The 21,423-nt window shown below is 42.4% G+C and overlaps 1 protein-coding gene across 1 annotated transcript in view; it reads left to right on the forward strand.

Moving 5' to 3' along the window:
• Nucleotides 1-4,137: 4,137 nt before the first annotated feature.
• Nucleotides 4,138-21,423, forward strand: part of LOC115594732 (uncharacterized) — an 18,313-nt gene continuing 1,027 nt past the window's right edge. Inside the window, exons 1-7 of the mRNA XM_030438955.1 lie at nt 4,138-4,863; nt 19,643-19,787; nt 19,919-20,094; nt 20,182-20,357; nt 20,631-20,800; nt 20,894-21,129; nt 21,235-21,423. The exon at nt 21,235-21,423 is cut by the window's right edge and continues 69 nt beyond it. Of these exons, the coding sequence (XP_030294815.1) occupies nt 4,138-4,863; nt 19,643-19,787; nt 19,919-20,094; nt 20,182-20,357; nt 20,631-20,800; nt 20,894-21,129; nt 21,235-21,423 (1,818 nt within the window). The remainder of the gene's footprint in view (nt 4,864-19,642; nt 19,788-19,918; nt 20,095-20,181; nt 20,358-20,630; nt 20,801-20,893; nt 21,130-21,234) is intronic.

Genomic DNA, 21,423 nt, shown 5'->3' on the forward strand with positions numbered 1-21,423 from the left:
GGACTGCTCCTTTCCTCTCCCCTCTGCTGTGAGTGAGAGGGGGTTGTGGAAAAGAGGGTGTGGTAAGATCCATATGATTGGGACACACCTAGGAGAATCAGGCCATCCAAAAAACAGCCGGAGAGTGTGGGAGAAGAAGAAGAGCGTGGAAGAAGAAGAGGAGCGTGGGAGTAGAGGAAAAAAAGAGTGGCTGGAAAAGGGGTGAGTTTTGGGAGAAAAGCACATGGAACTGAATAAAGCTGAAGGACCTCGTCTTCCTGAATCATCAGAGCGGGTTTGGACAACTTTTTTGACTACCTTTTTGCTCTGGATTAATGTGAATGACAGTGCCGGATATTAACTGTGGATAATTGCTCCTTGTGAACCTCACTGTTTCCCTTTGCCCAGAAACTGCCACTATCCCTGCACACACCACTGTGCCATTCCACACTATCCCACAGCCCCTTACCCTTTCTTGAACCTGGCAAAGCTTCTCCCAGTCTGGACTCTCCCCTTCCCCCCCTCCCTATCCAAGTAACCCACCTGGACTGTCACACACACACACACACTTTCCCATTCACCCTACATTTGTGGACGTTTACAAATGGACACTATTTCAATGGTTTAGAACAAAAGAAGGACATTTAAACTGAATGAACAGTTTTGTGTTGGTGCTGACCGTTTTCAAGTGACCCAGGATGAATTTTGAAATTGACTGGTGTTTTGATTTGGTTGAAGGAATTTATTTTGTCCTGAAATATTGTTAAAACATTAATAATTATTGAAATGTGCATTTGGAGTGGACATTATATGATTTGATTTAAACTTATTCCTCAAACCTTTTGTGGTGTGTGACCTTAGTGAGACCGTAAACCCTGAGGTAATAAATGTGATATAATTATAATTTATGTAGTTATATCTGGCGCCCTAATTAATCTACTTTTGGGTCTTCTTAAGTTACGCCACAGAAATGGCGCTCAACGTGGGGCCGGGCAGCCACCAAAAGTAATTGTAAACTTTTCTAAATGGCTACAGCCTACTTGTATGTTTCAGTTGTTTCCATGTTTAAATGTTTTCAAATGTTTGCAGTTTTGGAATATGGTGTTATGAAATGTGTGGTGTGAATAATAAAATGAATGAATGATTCAACTTTGAAAAAAAAAAAACTAATAATGATGGCTTGTTCTGACCCAGCCCAAATCAACACCAGGTCTGTCTCTTTAGATATAGAGGCACCTGAAGTACCAAATATACACACTCCATCACACATTCAAAACCCCTTACCCATGCAAGCCCCTCTTCAACCATATTTCCAGACTCCAGCCCAGCGTTCTCTTAGAAGAAATGCCCAACGGGTGCAGTTTTCTCCTTTTTCACAAACTGAACAATTCAATTCATCCCTTCAAACTTTGGTTTGGGAGAATGAATCAATAACCCCTCAAAATCCATCATACTGGACCGCTCCAATAGAGGTTGCTAGGGAAGACTTCCCATCTTCCCATCTTGGGTTCTTTTAATTTTCTTCTCCTGATTTTATTTGATGTTTCTCTTTTTCTGCTGTCTGTACATCTCTGTAAGGCACTTTGCGATACTTTTCTGTATGAAAAGCGCCATATAAATAAAGGTTGATTTGATTTGATTTGATTTGATCTTCATCTTCTGGCTCAGTGTCTTGCCGTGCTTTACCTGGAGAACTTGAAACACCTGCAAAAGAACTGGGTCAAATTGCAGCAACAACTCAATACACCTGGCTGACAATGGTTAAGAAAATGGAGGACCAAGATAAAGAAATCAAAGAACTGATGAAATGTGTCGAGGAAAATCAACCCACTCTAAAGACCAATACAAGCCTTTGTTGACCAAAATAATGTCAATTTTTCTCAACTCAAAGTAGCAGTATCATCCATCACCGACAGGATGGAATTGGAACTGGATCAAATCGTGAAAGGAGTAAAAACTGTGACTTCAGAGGAAATTAAAAACTCCGAAAGCTCTCTCTTGTCTGAGATTCGTTTCATGATGGAACAGCTTCAAGTCGAACTGCAACAAGAGGTACGGGCCTTACATAAACATGTCCTTGACAATAATGGCAACGTATGCAAAGCGGACTACTGTGTGACCCAGATCCACGAGCTTTCCATAAAAGTGGATAAAATGGAAAACAATTCAAAGGAACAAAGAGAGGATGTGGAATGGAAAATGGATGCTTTGGGAAGGAAAAGTAAGCCTGAACCTTGTTTTCAACCTTTGAGTTCAGCTTCACAACCAAGAGAGTCAACTCAAGCCCCTTCTGTATCATCCCTCCCTCCCTGCTTTGTAAAGGGTGATCATATCAAGCTGATATTCCCAACTTTTGGAAAACCCAATGATGATCCAGATCCCCTGAATAATCTCTCTAAATGTAGGGGTTTCCCGGCCCCATTGCAACCATTAGCTGATCCAGATCTTCTGGCAACTTTCAGAACAGTACTTCATGGGAGAGCCCGGGACTGGTGGGACATAGCCAAATCCAGTGTGTCCACATGGAAATAATTTGAATCTGCTTTTCAAGCAGCATTTCTTGCTGAAGACTACGAGGATAAGTCGGCGGAACGAGTGAGAAATAGAAGACAAGGAAAGGGAGAAAGAATAAGAGATTTTGCTTTTTCATATAGAGCCCTCTGTAACAAATGGAATTCTTCTCTCCCTGAGTCTACAATTGTCAAGATGATTTTCAAGAACATCAACCCACATCTGGCAAGCCAACTCAGGGGTAGAGTAAACAGTGTGGACGAGTTGGTATGTTTGGGTCATCAACTAGAAAAGGATTTTGAACAGCAGCAGGAATATGGATACAGAACAAATGTCAGAAGTGTTAATGCTCCAAGAAATCAGAAAAATGTCCCCAATAGATTAGCTGAAAACCCTGGTTGTGCTGGAGATGTAATGGTCAGCATCCATCTGGTCAGTGTCCTAATTATAGGACAGGACAGGATTATAGGATTATAGGACGCCTATTCCTCCCTGGATAGACCTAACACTGCTGTCCGCGTCATGTACTTTGACTTCTCCAGCGCCTTTAACACCATCCAGCCCAAGCTGCTGAAGGCCAAACTGGAGAACATGCTGGTGGATTCTCCTCTCGTCACATGGGTCGATGACCATCTGACGGGCAGGCCACAGTATGTGAGATTACAGGACTGTGTGTCTGACCGTCTGATCAGCAACATCGGCGCCCCCCAGGGAACTGCTGCTGAGTCGTGTCATCTGCAGAAATTCTCTGATGACACGGCCATTGTGGGGCGTGTAGAGGGTGGGAGGGAGGATGAGTACAGGGACCTGGTCGGCAATTTTGTCAAATGGTGTGAGGAGAACCACCTGCAGCTGAACGTGGCGAAGACGAAAGAGATGGTGGTGGACTTCAGGAGGAACAAGCCCCCGCCCTCTCCAGTCTGCATTGGTGGGACAGACATCAACATTGTGGACTCTTACAAGTACCTGGGTGTGGTGCTGGACGATAAACTGGAGTGGACCGCAAACACGGAGGCAGTCTATAAGAAGGGCTTTACTTCCTGAGGAGGCTCAGGTCCTTTAATGTCTGCAACCGGATGCTCCAGATGTTTTATCAGTCTGTTGTCGCGAGCACCATTTTCTTCGCTGTGGTGTCCTGGGGTGCGGGCATCAAAGCAAAAGACGCAAACAGACTAAACAAACTCATAAAGAAGGCAGAGTCTGTTGTTGGCTCTCAGCTTGTCAACCTGGAGGAGGTGGTGGAGCACAGGATGCTGGCAAAACTGCTGGTGATCATGGACAATGTCTCTCATCCCCTCCACGAAACCCTGGACAAGCTTAAGAGCAGCTTCAGCAACAGATTCATTCAACCTTGCTGCCATAAAGAACGGCACAGGAAATCATTCCTACCTGGTGCCATCAGACTTCACAACGCTTCACAGCAACACCCACGCAATACACTCACATAATTTAAGTGACTTATTACTTAAATCTTACCACTGTAATTAAAAATTCTATCCAACCGGGAGTCACGTGGGACGTTGTCCGGTATGGCTGTGTAGCAGAGCGCTCCGCAGGGCTGGGCGCCATATACCCCTCTAAAAGTATTAATTGTTGTCATAAAATACCCAAATAGAAGGCTAACACTAACTGAAGTAACTCCGGAACATGCCTGACAGAAAGCCAACCGGGCGGGGGGAGAGGAAAGTTGGAAAAGAGGCAGCTATATCGGAGGAACAGCCTGATGTAGCCACTGAGCTAACTAGCATCAAGACCATGCTGCAAGGTATCGCGACCGATATAGGTGGAGTGAAGGGGAGTTTGGCTTGTCTGCAGAACACGGTTCAACAGCTTGGAGGAAGAATCACAGAGACTGAAACTCGCATCTCCAACTTGGAAGACGAATGTAATGCGAGGGAGAAAACAGCTAGCCAAATCGCAAAAACTGTGGAACAACTTCAGGAGAGAGTCAATTATCTGGAGGACGCAGGACGCCGGAACAACGTTCGCATAGTTGGCGTCATGGAAAACTCTGAGGCGGGAGATATGGAGACGTTTGTGTGCACACTGTTGGAGGGCTGCCTGGGCATGGATCTTGGCGGAGGCTTTGAAATTGAAAGAGCGCACAGGTGCGGACCCAAGCCGAACACAGACGTGAGATTCAGCCGGCACATCCTGGTTAAATTCCTCCGGTTCAGCGCAAAAGAGGCGGTGCTGCGTGCTGCACGGGAGAAGGGAAACGCCGAGTGGAAAGGTCAGCGCATCTACTTCAACCAGGACTTATCCAGAGACACAATACAGAAGCGCAAAAAATATGATGAAGTCAAACGCCAACTCCGGAGTATGAAGGATGTGTCCTATGTAATGCTGTATCCAGATACACTGAGGGTCACAGTAAATAACAAGCGTCATCTTTTCACTACACCTGCGGAGGCAAAGGCTTTCATCTCCACATTACACTGACATTGTGTTGGGCCATCAAGCTGCCACTAGAGCGAGATTGAAGGTAACACAACCCCCTGGAGTATTGGATTTTAACGTATAAGGTGTAGAACTGACTTATGGACCAAAAGACAAGTTATAGGTGAAAAGTGGTTATCCTCACACCCGCAGGTTTTCTCCATAATTACCCGAGGACACAATATCCCACAGGACTGTTCAGAGTTTTATAATGTCTGCATAGTATAATGTTTTAAGTGTTACTCACGTTTAGTATGGAAAATATTCTTTATATTCAAAAGTGGGATGAAACAGGCTGGTGTTATTTAGGCATTTTTGTGACTGCTAGCAGCACAGTGCAGACTTGTATATTATGGATGAGTGCCTCAACTGGATCATTTTAGTTTATTATTATTTTTGTTTATTGCTACTATATTTGGTTATTGGAGTAGGGTTGACATGATAACTGAATAACAAAGTAGCCTATTTGACCTATGCAGGAAAGGGGTAATGAGTAATGTTGAGGTAAAGAAGATATTGATGGATTTAAGCTATTTTAAAGTGGCTGCTTGAGAACCCCAAACATAAGGGTATAAAACATATCTCAGAGGAGGGGTGATGGAGTGCTTAGCAGCCGGGCACTCATAGTCTCACGGACCTATTATGGTCGGTTGTTTTTGTTGGTGTTTTGAAAGGTTCCAAATGACAGTAAACCTGGGCTGTTGGCTGGGTTGGTCTGTCGGTTGCTGGTGTTTTTTGTCCTATTTTTTATTGTTTTTTCTGTTTGTTTTCATGACTGTCTAGCACATTCTCATTTCATTGGTTATACATCACAGCCAACTTACAATGTAAACACAGAACAATCTATAACATGACAGGAACATTAAAAATAGTCACTTGGAATGTACAGGGAGCTATCTTGGCCACGAAAAGGAGAAAACTCATGATATATCTTAAACAAAAGAGGGCAGACATAGCCCTTCTACAGGAGATGCATCTAGATACAATAGAATCAAAAAAACTACAGAGGGACTGGGTTGGTCAGATTTTTTACAGTACATTCTCATCCAGTAAGAGAGGGGTTATTATTTTGATTCGCAAAACTGTGACCATTAAAGTGTATGATCAGAGATCAGATACAGAGGGAAGGTGGGTTGCAATTGATGTGGATATAATGGGCAGGAGATGCTCATTAGTAAATATATACGCCCCTAATACAGACTCTCCAGAGTTTTTCTATAACCTACATGCAGTGATACAGAGCATGGGAAATACGGATATTATAATTGGAGGCGATTTCAATCAAGTAAGGCATAATACATTAGATAGATCAGGTAACGTGGGTAGATCTAGGAATATCCAGAAATCCCAGATAGCTATCGATACAATTTCAGAGGAACTTGGTCTTGTTGATGTATGGAGGCTCATGCATCCTCAGGAGAGGGAATATACTTTTTTTTCCAATCCCCATACATCATATTCTAGGATCGATTACTTTTTGATATCGAAGCAACTTGTTCCAATGGTGGAGCAGACTTCTATTGGTAACATTGTTATTACTGATCATGGTCCCGTAGATATGACTCTGAGATTTAAGATTGAGAGCAAGGGGCGTGCTACCCGTTGGAGATTGAATACATCTCAGCTCCAAAATGAAAATTCATGTCAGTTTATACGACAACAAATATTAGATTATTGGGAAATTAATGACGGCACAGTGGATGATTCAGGCGTGGTATGGGATGCTTTTAAGGCATACTTAAGGGGCAGGTTAATACAACATTCATCATTTCTTAAAAAACAGGCATCAGATCAATTTTTCAAATTAGAAACAGAAATAAAAGACCTAGAAAGGGAATATGCAGATATAGGAGATCAGAACTCATTGGCTAACTTAAGTAAGGCAAAATTTGAATTTAACATTATCATGCAGAGAAAAGCAGAATTTTCATTGTTTAGGTGTAGGCAAAAATATTATGAACAGGGTGAAAGGGCAGGGAAATTATTGGCTCAAAGGGTGAAACAACAGCAAGCTAAAACTTTGATCTCGGCAATACAGAATGAGAAGGGGGAAATTTTAACAGATACTATAGAAATAAATAACACTTTCCAATTATTTTATCAAAGATTATACACATCACAGGGTTCTTGGGATGGCTGTGAATTTCAGAATTTTCTGTCTGGGACCACTCTACCGACATTATCTGAATTGGCTAGAGAGAGGATGGGGGCATGCATCACGCTGGGGGAGGTTCAGCAGGCAATTAAATGTCTTAGTGCTGGGAAGTCTCCTGGGGGGGACGGGTTTCCCACGGACTTTTATAGGTCATTTTCTGACCTGTTGGCTCAGAGACTTCTTACTGTCTTTCAGGATGCGTTCCAGAGGGGAAGCCTGCCGGAGAGTATGCAAAATGCGATAATAACATTGATACATAAGAAGGGCAAAGACCCACAGCATTGTGGGAGCTATAGACCGGTATCGTTAATTAACGTGGACGCCAAGATTTTGGCTAAGATATTGGCATTAAGACTAGAAGTGTGCCTCCCTACCTTGATCCACCCTGATCAGGTGGGATTTGTTAAGGGACGGTCCTCAGCAGATAAGTTGCGCAGACTGCTACATTTGGTATGGCAAACGAGGAACAGCACGGAACCGGTAGTGGCTTTCTCTCTGGATGCAGAGAAAGCTTTTGATCGAGTGGAATGGGAGTATCTATTTGCAATCCTTGAGAGACTTGATGTGGGTGAGGTATATATTAAATGGGTGAAATTGTTGTATGGAAGTCCAAAGGCTGCTGTCCTCACAAATGGGAATATTTCTAACCCTTTTAGATTATCACGTGGAACCCGACAGGGCTGCCCCCTTTCTCCCTTGATTTTTGCCTTGGCTTTGGAACCCTTAGCATCGGCAATTAGGAACCATGTTGATATTAAAGGCATTGTTTCAGGACAAGAAGAACACAAACTTTTATTATATGTGGATGACATCCTATTACTGTCAAGTAACCCAGAAATCGCAGTGCCTCATATCTTATCCATGATTTGTTCTTTTTCTCGTATATCAGGCTACAAGATTAACTGGTCGAAATCTGAAGCGATGCCTTCATCTAAAATATGCCCTCCCAGTATCCGAAAAAATTGGCAATTTAAATGGCCCCCATCTGGATTGGTCTATTTGGGGATCATGATTACCCCAGGATTAAAAGATATAATGAATTTAAATCTACTGCCCCTTATCCAAAAAACTGAAAGTAATTTGCAAAACTGGTCAAAATTAGGTTTATCATTAATTGGAAAAATAAATTTACTGAAGATGATTACTATACCACAGATTAATTATGTAACAAGTATGCTGCCTCTGAATTTCCCACTCCCCCTTCTGTCTAGATTTAATAGGGCCATGGATCGTTTCCTGTGGATGGGGAAGAAACCTGCTTTTAACAAAAAGAAACTATATGCGTCAGTAGAGGAGGGTGGTCTGGGATGCCCAAGAATAGATTGGTATCACCGTGCTTTTAGTCTCAGTCAGCTATCTATGTCAAATATGTCGGAAGTCTGTGCTCCTGCCTGGGTGGCGATAGAGAGAGAGCTGATAGAACCCCTTTCGGTGCAAGCTTTCCTCACCCAGACGGGAGGTGATGTACCCTACAGAAACCCCGTGGTGGCATTTTCCAGAGAAAGTTGGAGATGGGTGCATCAGGCGTGCCATCTGAATTATCACCACATGATGGGATCATCAATATGGTATAATAAGTCATTGAAAATCAACAAAAAATCAGTCATGTGGGAAAATTGGGTGAAGGCGAGGGTAATGTTACTGGAAGACTTATTTGACGGGAAACATTTAATCTCCTTTGAACAATGTACATCTAAGTATAATATCCCCAGAAAAGATTTTTGGAAGTTCCTTCAGTTAAGGAGCTGTATCACAACAGCAGATAGAAAGGTCAAATTTTCACCTGTCTCTTGTATTCAAGAGCTATGGCGATCAGGCTGGAAACTTAGAGGAGGGACATCCAGATTTTATGACATGTTTAGAAAACATCAACCCCCAAACTACGAAGGTGTTAAGCTAGCATGGGAAAAAGACCTTGGGGCACCTATTGATTGCGAGGTCTTGAAGGAAACAATCAGGTCCTGGTACACTATAGCCCGAGACATGCAGACACGGCTTATTTCATTCAGGATATTAAATAGGAACTACTGGACTCCAGCAAAAATGTCCAGGTTGGGACTCAGGGATAATGATAAGTGCTGGAGATGTAAGAAGGAAAGGGGTACACTGGTACATATGTTTTACGAATGTGAGATGGTACACAGCCTCTGGGTGGCTGTTATCCAATGTATCTATAAAGTACTGAAGGTAGAGTTCAGGGAGGGGCCAGCTTTATGCATCCTGGGTATTTTGCCGAAGAAATCAGGCCTACCCACACAAATACGCATATGGGTGAAATTAGCTATCGCAACAGGAAACAGGGTAGTTTTGAGACACTGGAAGTCAGTAGAAAAGATTAGTGTTAAGGAATGGAGAGAGGAACTAACTAAGATAGCTTCTTTTGAACAACTTATTTATAAGATTAATAATAACTTGGATCTCTTCTCGAAGGTATGGGCTCCTTATTTGGAAATGATTGGAAAGTGATGATCATGATGGCTGATACCTGTACACCCCCCCAAGCACCTTGTCATCCATGTAGGGCTAAGGAGTAGTCATGCAACATTGGTTTGTGATGAATTTAACTGTCAAGAATGTGCAATTTATGAGTTATCATTTTATATTATCCATTTGATGACCATGATTATTATTATTATTTTTATTGGCTGTATTTATTTTATTTTATTTATTATTTTAAGTTTCTTTTACTCCCACCTGTGCTGGTTATTGTTACGCTTGTTTTATTTTCTTAAAATGTTGACTTAATCATTGGCTGCCGTGTTTGTATTAGCACACTGGTTGTGCATTGACATGTGTAATGAAAAGTCAATAAAGAAGTTAAATAATAAAAAAAAAAAAAAATTCTATCCAACCACATCAAACCCCTTTAAAAAAGCCATCAAGTGCTCAGCAGAGCAGAAACCCTTCTCGTCCAGGTAACACCGCTAGGTTTTCTCACCGTAATTCGGTGTCAACTGTAACCTCTAAGAAACCCAAACAGAACAGAGTCCACCCAGGAGAAATAACCCCTATGGGAAAGGCCCCAAACCAAAATTTATGCCAAGTGTGGCCTTAATAAGCTCAATTCCACCTCCTGCCCTCTGTTTGGAACCTGTATGCATGGATGTTACAGACTATATCCATCTTGCTGTCACCAATGCCCATCTAATGGATAAAGACAAGCAACGGCTACAAGAGTTACTTGAGTCCTATCCAGAAGTCTGTACACACAAAGCAGGAAGAACTGAGGTTTTTCAACATCAAATCCATACTACTAGTCCAGTACCCATCAAACAAAGGCCTTATCATATGTCACCTACCAAGCAAATCATTGTTAAGGAACAGTTGCGGGAGATGTTGACAGCTGGTATAGTGGAGCCATCACATTCAGGATGGGCATCCCCGGTTGTTCTACCACCGAAGAAAGATGGGGGACACAGATTTTGTGCTGATTTCAGAAAAGTCAATGCCACCACTGAAACTGATGCATATCCCCTCCCAAATATAAACGAAATTCTCGAATCCCTCTCAGGAGCTGCCGTCTTTTCTACCATAGATCTAAATAGTGGGTACTGGCAAGTACCTATGGAACGCCGTTGCAAAGAGAAGACAGCTTTCATTACCCCATTTGGCCTCTATCACTTTAATGTTATGCCTTTTGGGCTGAAAAATGCTCCTGCTACCTTTCAAAGGTTGAGGAGATCTGAGGGGTCAAATTTGTCTGGTCTACTTGGATTATTTATTCAGCCTCGGTGTCACAACATTTCAAGGACCTCCAGAGTGTTTGGGATAAACTCCATGAAGCAAGGCTGACCATCAACCTGAAGAAGTCCCGGTTCTGTCTACAGGAAATAAAATTCCTGGGCCACATTGTCACTGGACAGGGAATTTCGGCTGATCCTGACAAAGTCAAAGCCATCCAGTCATATCCAGTACCAACTAATCTTAAAGAAGTTCAGCGGTTTCTTGGACTTGCTGGATGGTACCACAGATTTGTGCCTGACTTCTCCAAAACAGATGAACCAATAAACTCTCTGAAGAAGAAAGGAAAAAAATTCATCTGGAGTCCAGAGTGCCAAAATGCTTTTGACCAGTTGAAAACAAACCTGCTTCTTCCTCCCATTCTGGGTCATCCTAATCTCCATCTATGATTCACTGTCTATACAGATGCAAGTGAGACAGGGCTAGGAGCTGTTCTTACACAGAAAAAGGAGGGAAATACAGAGGAAGTACTTGCCTATGCCAGCCGTACACTGATTCAAGCTGAACAAAACTATTCGGCCACAGAAAAAGAATGTCTTGCCATGGTTTGGGCTTTGGAAAAATGGCAGCATTATTTGGAGCCTAAACTGTTCACGATTGTCACTGACCATTCTGCTCTCCAATGGGTTTTGAGTTCCACAAAAACCACCAGTCGTCTCATCAGATGGGCTCTGCGACTGCAGAAATTTGACCTTACAGTGGAGTATCAGAAAGGAAAATTGAATGTCGTGCATGATGCTCTCTCCAGGATACCTACCTGCAGTGAATGTAATCTTTATTCAAGCAAAAAGGATGCAGATGCTCTTCCAATGACACTCCCGTTGGTCTGGGAAGAACAAAACAAGGACCCAATATTGGAGAACATCTTCAAAACTCTGGCAGAAAATAATGACACTAGTGAACAAAATTATGTCATTTTGGAAGACAAACTGTACTTCAGAAAACGGATGACAAACAATCAATGCCACTACCGCCTCTACATTCCACAGAGTTTAGTTCAGACTATGCTAAGAGCTTATCATAATAGTCCCTTAAGTTGTCACCTGGGAATCTTCAAAACATACAAAAGACTTCAAGAAGTAGCTTTTTGGCCTTGGATGTGGAGAGACGTTAAAGAGTTTGTGAAGTGCTGTTTGAAATGTCAGACTCTGAAAGCAGATAACCGAAAACCAGCTGGGAAACTCCAGAAAACAAAAGTTACAAAACCCAACTCAATGTTGGGCATGGACTTAATGGGTCCTCTACCACGGAGCCCGGAAAGGAACGAGTATCTTTTGGTCTTTGTGGATTACTACACTCGATGGGTGGAACTTTTCCCTATCAAGAGTAGCAAATTCTCGGGTCATCGCTCGTATCCTCAGAAAAGAAATTTTCACAAGATGGGGTGTTCCAGATTTTATCCTGTCTGACAGAGGACCACAGTTTGTTTCTGCTGTTCAAAGAGATCTGTGAGCAATGGACAGCAACACCTAAGGTTACCAGTGCCTATCATCCCCAGACCAACATGACTGAGCGAATTAATCGTACCTTGAAATGCATGATCGCTTCATATGTGGAGGATAACCATAAAAATTGGGACAAGTATATACCGGAATTCCGCTTTGCTCTGAATTCTGCAGATCAGGAAACAACAGGGGTCTCCCCAGCTAAGTTGCAACTGGGAAGGAAGTTGAAAAGCCCTATGGATAAGCTTCTACAAAGCAGTGCTGCAACTCCAGACTCTCCTCCATATGATGTTGTTCATTAGTTGAAGCAGCTCCATGTGAGGGCAAAGGAAAGCAGTGAAAAGGCACATAAACGCCAGTTGAGGAACTACAATAATAATCGACAGGATGTTGATTTCAAAAGTAAGGATCGAGTGTGGGTCAGACACTTTCCACAGTCCAGTGCTAAAGACAAGTTCATGGCCAAGTTGGCTCCAAAGTGGAAAGGGCCATACAGGGTTGTTACTCAAATAAGACCCCTAATTACCAGGTTGTAATGGAAGACACTGGTGTTATCCCAGTGCTGAAGAATTGGGGAACCAGGAGAGACAAAGGATGCTGGCCCTACTTCAAGACTCTTCTGAGGATGAGGAGGTCAAAGGTTTCTCTGACTGAAAAAAAAAAAAAAAAAATCAAGGGGAGAAGAGTGTAGCAGCCAGTAGACTGGACTGCTCCTTTCCTCTCCCCTCTGCTGTGAGTAAGAGGAGGGGCTGTGGAAAAGAGGCTGTGGTAAAATCCATGATTGGGACACACCTGGGAGAATAAGGCCATCCAAAAAACAACTGGAGAGTGTGGGAGAAGAAGAGGAGCGTAGGAGCAGAGGAAAAAAAGAGTGGCAGGAAAAGGGGTGAGTTTTGGGAGAAAAGCGCATGGAACTGAAGAAAGCTGAAGGACCTCGTCTTCCTGAATCCAAGTAACCCACCTGGACTGACACACACACACACACACACAAACACACACACACACACACACACACACACACACACACAACATTCCCATTCACCCTACATTTCTGGACGTTTACAAATGGACACTATTTCAATGGTTTAGAACAAAAGAAGGACACTGAATTTAAACTGAATGAATTGTTTTGTGTTGGTGCTGACCAGGATGAATATTGAATTTGACTGGTGTTTTGATTTGGTCGAAGGAATTTATATTGTTAAAACATTAATAATTATTGAAATGTGCATTTGGAGTGGGCATTATATGATTTGATTTAAACCTATTCCTCAAACCTTTTGTGGTGTGTGACCTTAGTGAGACCGTAAACCCTGAGGTAATAAATTTGATATAATTATAATTTATGTAATTATATCTGGCGCCCTAATTAATCTACTTTCGGGTCTTCTTAAGTTACGCCACAGAGGAGCTTGAGATAAACATGTGGGAATTGGTTATCAGCAAACTGGCACGCCACGAGAGTGTCCCGCAAAATGATCAGGGCAATGGCGAAACATTTCCAAACGTTTCCTCCGCCGCAACAACTTCACTTGCAGAAGACGCACAATTATTGCCCAGAAGGATGCCAGAGAATTCACTGAGAAGCTGGCGAAGTTTGTGACATTTTCATCCCGGTTTTTTGTGAGGAGGGAATTAAACGCCTGTCCCAAATTGCCGCCTGGTCCCAAATAAACGCCTGGTCTGTTAAGTGATTGAAACAAATAAACGCCCCGGCTATTATTTGGTATTTTACGGTATCATTTAAAACAAAAATCAATAAACAAATGTCCAGGTGTCTATTCCAGAAAGCAGGTTTAACAAACTGAGCCTAACTTGAATTCTGAGTTGATGAACCCTGCAATAGAAAATCTGAGTTTTTGGGTCCAAAGCAGCTAGAGCTCCAATACTACGATTCACCATGGCAACAAGGCCTCCATTTGAATCCAGTGGGTGTAGAGATATTAATGCATGTATATGCGGACTGTGTGCATTTATCTTTAAAAGAAACCTGAGTCAGAGCAGGCAAAGAAGTCAATAAGTTATGTTGGAAAAATTATGCTTATATTATCAGTTTCTTGCATTGCATTGATATAACCTGCTTGTCTTCCTTTATATGTTTGTGGAAGTGTACCGAGCTCCTGGAAAAGTACTGTTAAGAAACACACTCACCCTCCAGCGGGACCACAAGGCCTCGAATGGCATCTTGTGTGAATAACTGATGGTGGACATCATAAGAATGTTTGTGTGAAGGATAGATGCTGAAGGCCGTAGGTCCGAAAGTGTGTAGGTGTACTTCTCCATCATGCATAACAACTGTATGACTCATATGTACTGTCAAAGAGCCAATCATATACGCTTACGCCCTATTGTAGGTGAATAAAAGATGCTTGGGGAGAGCAGCTCATTGGAACTCGGAAGCCCAGACTTTGTGTGCTGACTTCTGCTCTTCCCCTTTGCCTAGAAAGACAATCTCCGTGTCCGTGTCTCATTTCTTAACAGATTTAAACTTAACAGTTAACACAATGAAGTTTTATTCCAGGACTGCTATAACTCTGGACGTAGGCTAAACAAAGTTGAAAAACTAAATATGTATGAGCAAGGTTTTGGAGGGTTAGTGAAGTTAGGCTAGTCGACATTTAATGATCTGCCACCCCATGGCTAGCTACAGAAGTATTGTTGTAAATGTAAACACAGCACCGGCAATGTCTTCTAGATATATTAGGGTGAGGGTTAAACTATTTTCAATATAGGTGCACGTTGAGGGTCAGTCAGTGAGGTACAGCACCTGCGAGTACCCAATTGGCAGAGACAAGTGCCACCATATGGCAGCCTTGTTGATTTGGGTGGAGAAAAATGTGTCCCGCACCAACGTGGAACGAAATTGCAGCCAAGGGAGTGTCTGAGATGACACTATCCACAACACGAGGTTAGTGATTAATTTACACGTGATGCTGATGTTGTTGCTGGTTTGAGTTATTTGCTAAACCTTAGAAAGAAAATATAAAATATAAAAACACATGAGTTAACATGTTATTTATATAACTATGCATAATTATATATATATATATATATATATATACATATAATCTAATTTGGCCCGCCACAGTCTCAGAGTGAACCGAAAAAATTCTTACACTTCTCACAATAACATAAAAGATCTGTAACTTGTGTTTCGCGCTGCAGCTTCAGCAAAGGATCTCTCACTCCCGGTCGGCTCTGCCCCGCTCTGCCTCGCTATGCCCCCACCCCGCTGTACGTGGCGCGCGCGCACACACACACACGCACTGGAATATATAGCATAACCTGACGGCATCCTGGACGTGAAGAAGGCATTTTAGGACACCACATCGTTTGAGGTAAGAAACTTAAACAAACTTTACAGTATCCACTAGTTTAGAAACAATGTTATCCTGATCTATGTACTACAGCAAATAAATAACCTTACGATGTAAGCTGTCAGTCTCGATTATGTCAATTGACATATCCGGATGCTTGCCGTGAAAAAGTATGTAACGTAACGTTATATCTAACTAGTTAACGCTAGCTAATTATCTAACGTTAATATTACCAGAGACGGTTTAGAAAGTATAAATGTATAGAGAATCTTTGTTATTACCAGCGGCTCTGACAACCAACACTAGAACAGCCAAGGCGGTTATTTTGACCGTTTTCAAATTTATATGTGCAATAACTTTGTTGAATGAAAAAAAATGCAATACTGCCCTTACATGATGTTTCCTAAGTGTCTTAATGTTTAGTTTTATATAAATTACACAAAAGACAATGAAAATATGATATGTTTTACCAGCGACGTTCTAGATGGACTTTGGTTTTACTTATTCCGGCCATAAGCGGACTTATTAACCGCACATCATTTCGCGGGTTTCATTGTTTCATTTTTCGCAGGGTTTGCTGCTTTCATGGTCTCTTTTGTCTCTTTGTTTGCGGTCTCCAGCTGTGCTTCTTTGCGAATATACTTGAGTTCATTATTATATAGCCTAGTTGTATTACTTGGTTGGCCAGAGTACAAAACCAGAGTAGCCTACTATAACTATACTATACTGTAGACCAGGCCCGTCGTGAGAAGGCAAGCAAACCAAGCAATTGCTTGGGGCCCCGTGCTGGCCTGGGGCCCCAAGACAACGACTGGTTATGAATAAAATGCAACGACAAACTGTGTGAGCGCCCCTTTGATAGTCAATGCAGTAAAGTGCAATGACACTGTTATCGGGATCCCCCTCAAGGGGGCCCCTCTCAGTAGTCGTTGACAGCAGCCAGCCAGCCAGGTTCGTGACCTCTGCTGCCGGCAAAATACAAAACCTCTGCAGTCATCACATGAAGCGTAATTATGCATCAGGAAGCCAGAAAAGAAAAAAGAGAAAGTAAGAGGAGGATAAGAAAAAACAAGATAGTGGTAAGTGATACATTATATTGGATAATATAGCTCTACTTGTCTTGTACAATCAGTGTAATTTCGCAGCAGGTAGGCTAGCAAAAAATGTTTATGTTAGCTACCTTCATGTCCATTTTGCTTGGGGCCCCCAAATTCCTTGAAACGGCCCTGCTGTAGACTACTATAACATGTATGGCGAGGACGTCCTGAACCAGACGGCAAGGGTGTAGGCTACTCCGTCAAAGGCGGTACGGAAGATGGCCAGTGACGGTCTTCTATAACATTCTCGACCTGGCAGAATACATGGAGGGGAAAGCAGCCGCGGCCATCGGCACAGGGTGGGCAGCAGCGGAAACAACCACCGCAGCAGCAGACGCGGACACGGAGGCAGTGCCGGTCCGAAAGAGCTGCAAACAGAACCAAACGTCGGACACCTGAAATGCCTCAAGTTCGCGTGTGTTAACTGCGAGGAGAGCAGAGATAATCTGCGGAGACTGTGACCAGTGATCAAAACGGCTTTTTTTTGTGTTAGATCATCTCGTTTCCAGATTTTTCGATTAAGTATTAGAAAGTATTAAGTATAAATGGTTTCAAAAGAGTTACTTGTAATTATTAATTTTCTTGTTCTGAGATTTCTCTATTAAAATCGTGTGTAAATATATGCAATAATTACAATGATATGAATTTTGATAAATGTATAATCAAACGTGTTAAAATTTACATTTTGGTGTTATTTCGTTTTTTAAAAACACAATGAATGCATTCATCACTCAATTGGGTATTTACATGAGAGATTACAGAGTTTAAAATCTAGGAGTCAAAATGACCGCTTATGGCCGTTCTAGTAGTGTTGGAATTCCGTCCGTTCTGTAACTAACGTATTTTCAGCATCTGAGGAGGAAGTTACCTCACCATATAGCATTAGGCTATTTTTGTTAGTAAAGTTGAAGTAACATTAACCTTACTGTTTTAATCTTAATGTTTGTACCTTTGATTTTCAGATCATGAGTATTTTTAAATACTTCCAGAGGAGAGAGAGAAATCCACCAGATGAGGAAGAAAAAGCTCCAGAGGTAGCAAGCTAGGATATCTAACATTTGCATAGATGGCAAATCAATAGCCAAACAGATTATTCGCAACCGTTGAGACCTTTTCAGACACAATGGGACAACGGCACCATTGTATGGAGGATTAAACCTGAAATAAGTATAAATAAATAAATGAATAAATAAATAAATAAATAAATAAAAGAATAAATGCTTTTTATTTATTTAAACATTTCTGTCCACCTACATGTATTTATTTCTGTATTTCTGTGTCCATATGTTAATGAGGAGGTAGGAGGTCCTAACCTCAGTCAAGAGCATGATTGGTCAAATCGGAGAGTGAATATCTGTACTCTCAAATGACTCAAGGGTGGAACAGGCTGAGGCATTTGTTCACGCCGAGCAGCTCAAGAGCGGCGTGGAGACCCCTGTTAGCTCTTATGTTAGCTGTTAGCTGCTCACTGTAGTGGGCGTCCAGGTTACCTTGTGACACCGGTTACCATCGGGTATTTTTCATTCCGCACTGCGTTCAAATGGTTACTTAAAGCCATCGTCCCGAGCCGCATACATCATTATTAAGCTGAAGCTACGTCAGTGTGAAAACTGTACACTGTCATACAGCCTGCTGGTCAAACAGTCTGCAGAGTACGTTGACATCCAGCCCGAACTCAGCGTGAGGTCAGTCAACTGTGGCAAATCATGAGACGTCCAGATCAACCTGTGATACAAACACCAGTAGAGACAATGGTTCATAGGAAAGCCCAGACATGTATCTCACTCTCGGTGGTAACAAGTGTCAACAGTTAACCTGGACGCTACGCTCTCAGCGCTACAGCGAGCAGCCAACAGCTAAAAGTTAACAGCTAACTGCTAACAGCTAACATAAGAGCTAACGGCGGTCTCCACGCCGCTCTCGAGCCGCTCGTTGTGAACAAATGCAGCCCCTGAGTCAAATTCATTACTAAACCAGAGCTACATGAACAAATGTCAACAACTGCAGCTAACAGTTAGCTGAGCGGGCTTTCTGGTAGCCAGCAACATTCCTGTACAGTGTACAGGAATCAGCGCCACTAGCAAGGCAGAAGTAGTAGACCCTCATCGAGCACACTCCTGTAACCAATCATGCTCTTGACTGAGGTTAGGACCTCCTACTTCATTAACATATGGACACAGAAATACAGAAATAAATACATGTAAGTGAACCGAAATACAGAAATAAATAAAAAGCATTTATTCGCCGAGCAAAGCGCACAGGGCCAAACCAAAACCCAGCGGCAAGTGCAGCTCAAACCTCTTTGTGTCTGAAAGGGCCATTAGGCTTTGGACAAGAAATAAACTGTAGTAACAGTGGAACGTTACTTGTTTCTTCATAGCACAAGAGACAGCTTCTCCAGAAAGCAGCAGGGCATGTAGTTCATGTAGGGACAGCAGGGGAGACAGCCTCCCCTGAGGGAGGGACAGCAGGTGAGTTTAACAGCAGTAGGGGTCAGTAGGTCAGAGTAGTTTCAGTAGTTGTTGGTCTATGTGGGAAACATGTATATTATTTATGTCATATAGGTGCAGGCAATCACCGGAAATCAGGGTGGAATCCTGAATGGCTGCAATTGACCCAGTTTAAACACTGGCTTTATGTTACTCCTCATGGTAAGTTTAATATCTGCATGTAGTACTAGAGGCATTCCATGTGAATTTTTACCCTTTTTACAGAACATATGAAAAATTAAGCAAAATAAAAAAGCAGTTCTGAGATAATATCCTCATTTGAATTGTTAATTAATAATGCAGGGTACATTATGGATGTAAAAATTAGATCTGAGTGGTCAAGTTGGAAATAGAGTCTAAATTTGCAAAGAATGCCCCATTATAAATACCATTATTGCAGTGAGTGGTTTGCAGATTAAATGGATCGTTCTTCTACTTTTTAGGGATGTTTTGTCGTGTTTGCCGGCAGCACAGGCCTGCTGTGAAAAATGGTCCTAAACTGAGACCCTTTGTGGAGGTTGGGGCTGTCCATTACAGAAAGGATTATCTCGAGCACCACATCAGTACTGAGCACCACCAACACAGCATTAAATGCCACAACTCGATTGCATCAGGTAATTTCTAAGCCTTACTCCAGTCACATCATCAACCTATTCAAATCACAATCCCAAAACTTTCTGATGTGGCTGAATGGGTAGTATTCAGGGAGGCTGGAATTAGTTGTAACTTAATCTTTTTTTTGCAGGATACTCTGTCATGCATGCCTTCGAGCCTATCGTCATTATGGAGCACGAAGCTGTAATTGGGGGGTTCAAGTGCCTGTATTGGTTGGTCAAAAATGAAATAGCACACCACACCAACTATGGCAAGCTGCTAAGCTTGGCCCAGCTTTTGGGCTGTGACTATTTCCTCAAGCTTAAGGTAAATACTTGTGCAAATATTACAAACTTGAATTCATTCAGCCCTGATGTAAAGCTCAATCACATTTTTTCATTTTCTGATTTCAAGATTGATCGCAGGAACAACTATCGCTCTCATCGCATAATTGATGAGATGCTAGAAATTGTGTCCATGGTCATCGAGGAGCCTCTCATAGAGCAGATGAGAGCATCCCAAGCGATCAGCCTTGAGCTTGATGAAAGCACAGATGTTTCCCTGCTTCGTCAGCTTGATCTGCACATAAGGTATGACCATATATTTGGCAGACCCCGCTTACTCAGTTTTGTATACATTTTCAGTGTGAATTATGCATACTTCTGGTTTCATACCCTGGTTCTACTGTAGTTGCAGTAATAGAAACTAGTGAAGGGCATGAATAACGTTATCAGGGATGTGATTTTTCCTGCTTTATCAGGAATACATTTTTCATTTAATCAAGATTCCTGTTTTCCTTCTTTTTTTAGTTTTCTTCAAACCCCTTATCATGCTATACTTAATGCATTTTTAATTTCATTCAGATACCTGGATAAAGAGGGACTGGTTTTTAACCAGTTCCTCGACATCGTGACAGTCAGTGATGGCAAGGCTGATACCATTGTCACTGCTGTGAAAGCTGTCCTGCAGAACAAGCAGGTGCCAACAGAGAAACTCTGTGGGCTTGGCACTGATGGGGCAGCGGTTATGACGGGTATGATTCTTTCACTATTCCACGTTAGTGTGTTTTTAAGAAAGAGATGTATGTGTAATTTGCCTTGTTGTGTTATTTGACATGTAAACACAGGGCGTGTAAATGGGGTTGCTAAGCTGCTCGACAGCTTCCCCATAATCGTTGCCGTGGCCTGTCCTGCTCACCGCCTTGCCCTGGCCTGTAAGGACGCATCAAATGATGTGAAATACATGGGGACCTTCCGGGACCACCTGCAGGAACTACACTTGTTCTTCCATCACAGTGCAAACCGGACAGCAGCACTGAAGGCAGCGGCTACCACCCTGGGACTGTCTGACTTGAAGATGAAGGTATAATATATATTACATATCATTCACAGTTGTTATTTCCCATCTAATCAGTACTAACCAGTATTGTAAGTCTTTACTAACATAACACTGGTTTATTATTTCCAGGAGGTAAAAGACACAAGGTGGCTATCTCAGCACCTGGCCATTGAGATACTCCAAAGAAATCTCAAAGCTGTGCTTGCCACATTGGCAGAGGAGGCAGAGCTTAAACGATGCCCAATCGCCAAGGGCCTGTACACCTTTTGTGCGACCTACAGGTTTGTGGCATCGGTGTACCTCCAGGCTGACATATTG

This window comes from Sparus aurata, chromosome 13 (genome assembly GCF_900880675.1).
Source record: "Sparus aurata chromosome 13, fSpaAur1.1, whole genome shotgun sequence".
Classification (NCBI taxonomy): domain Eukaryota; kingdom Metazoa; phylum Chordata; class Actinopteri; order Spariformes; family Sparidae; genus Sparus; species Sparus aurata.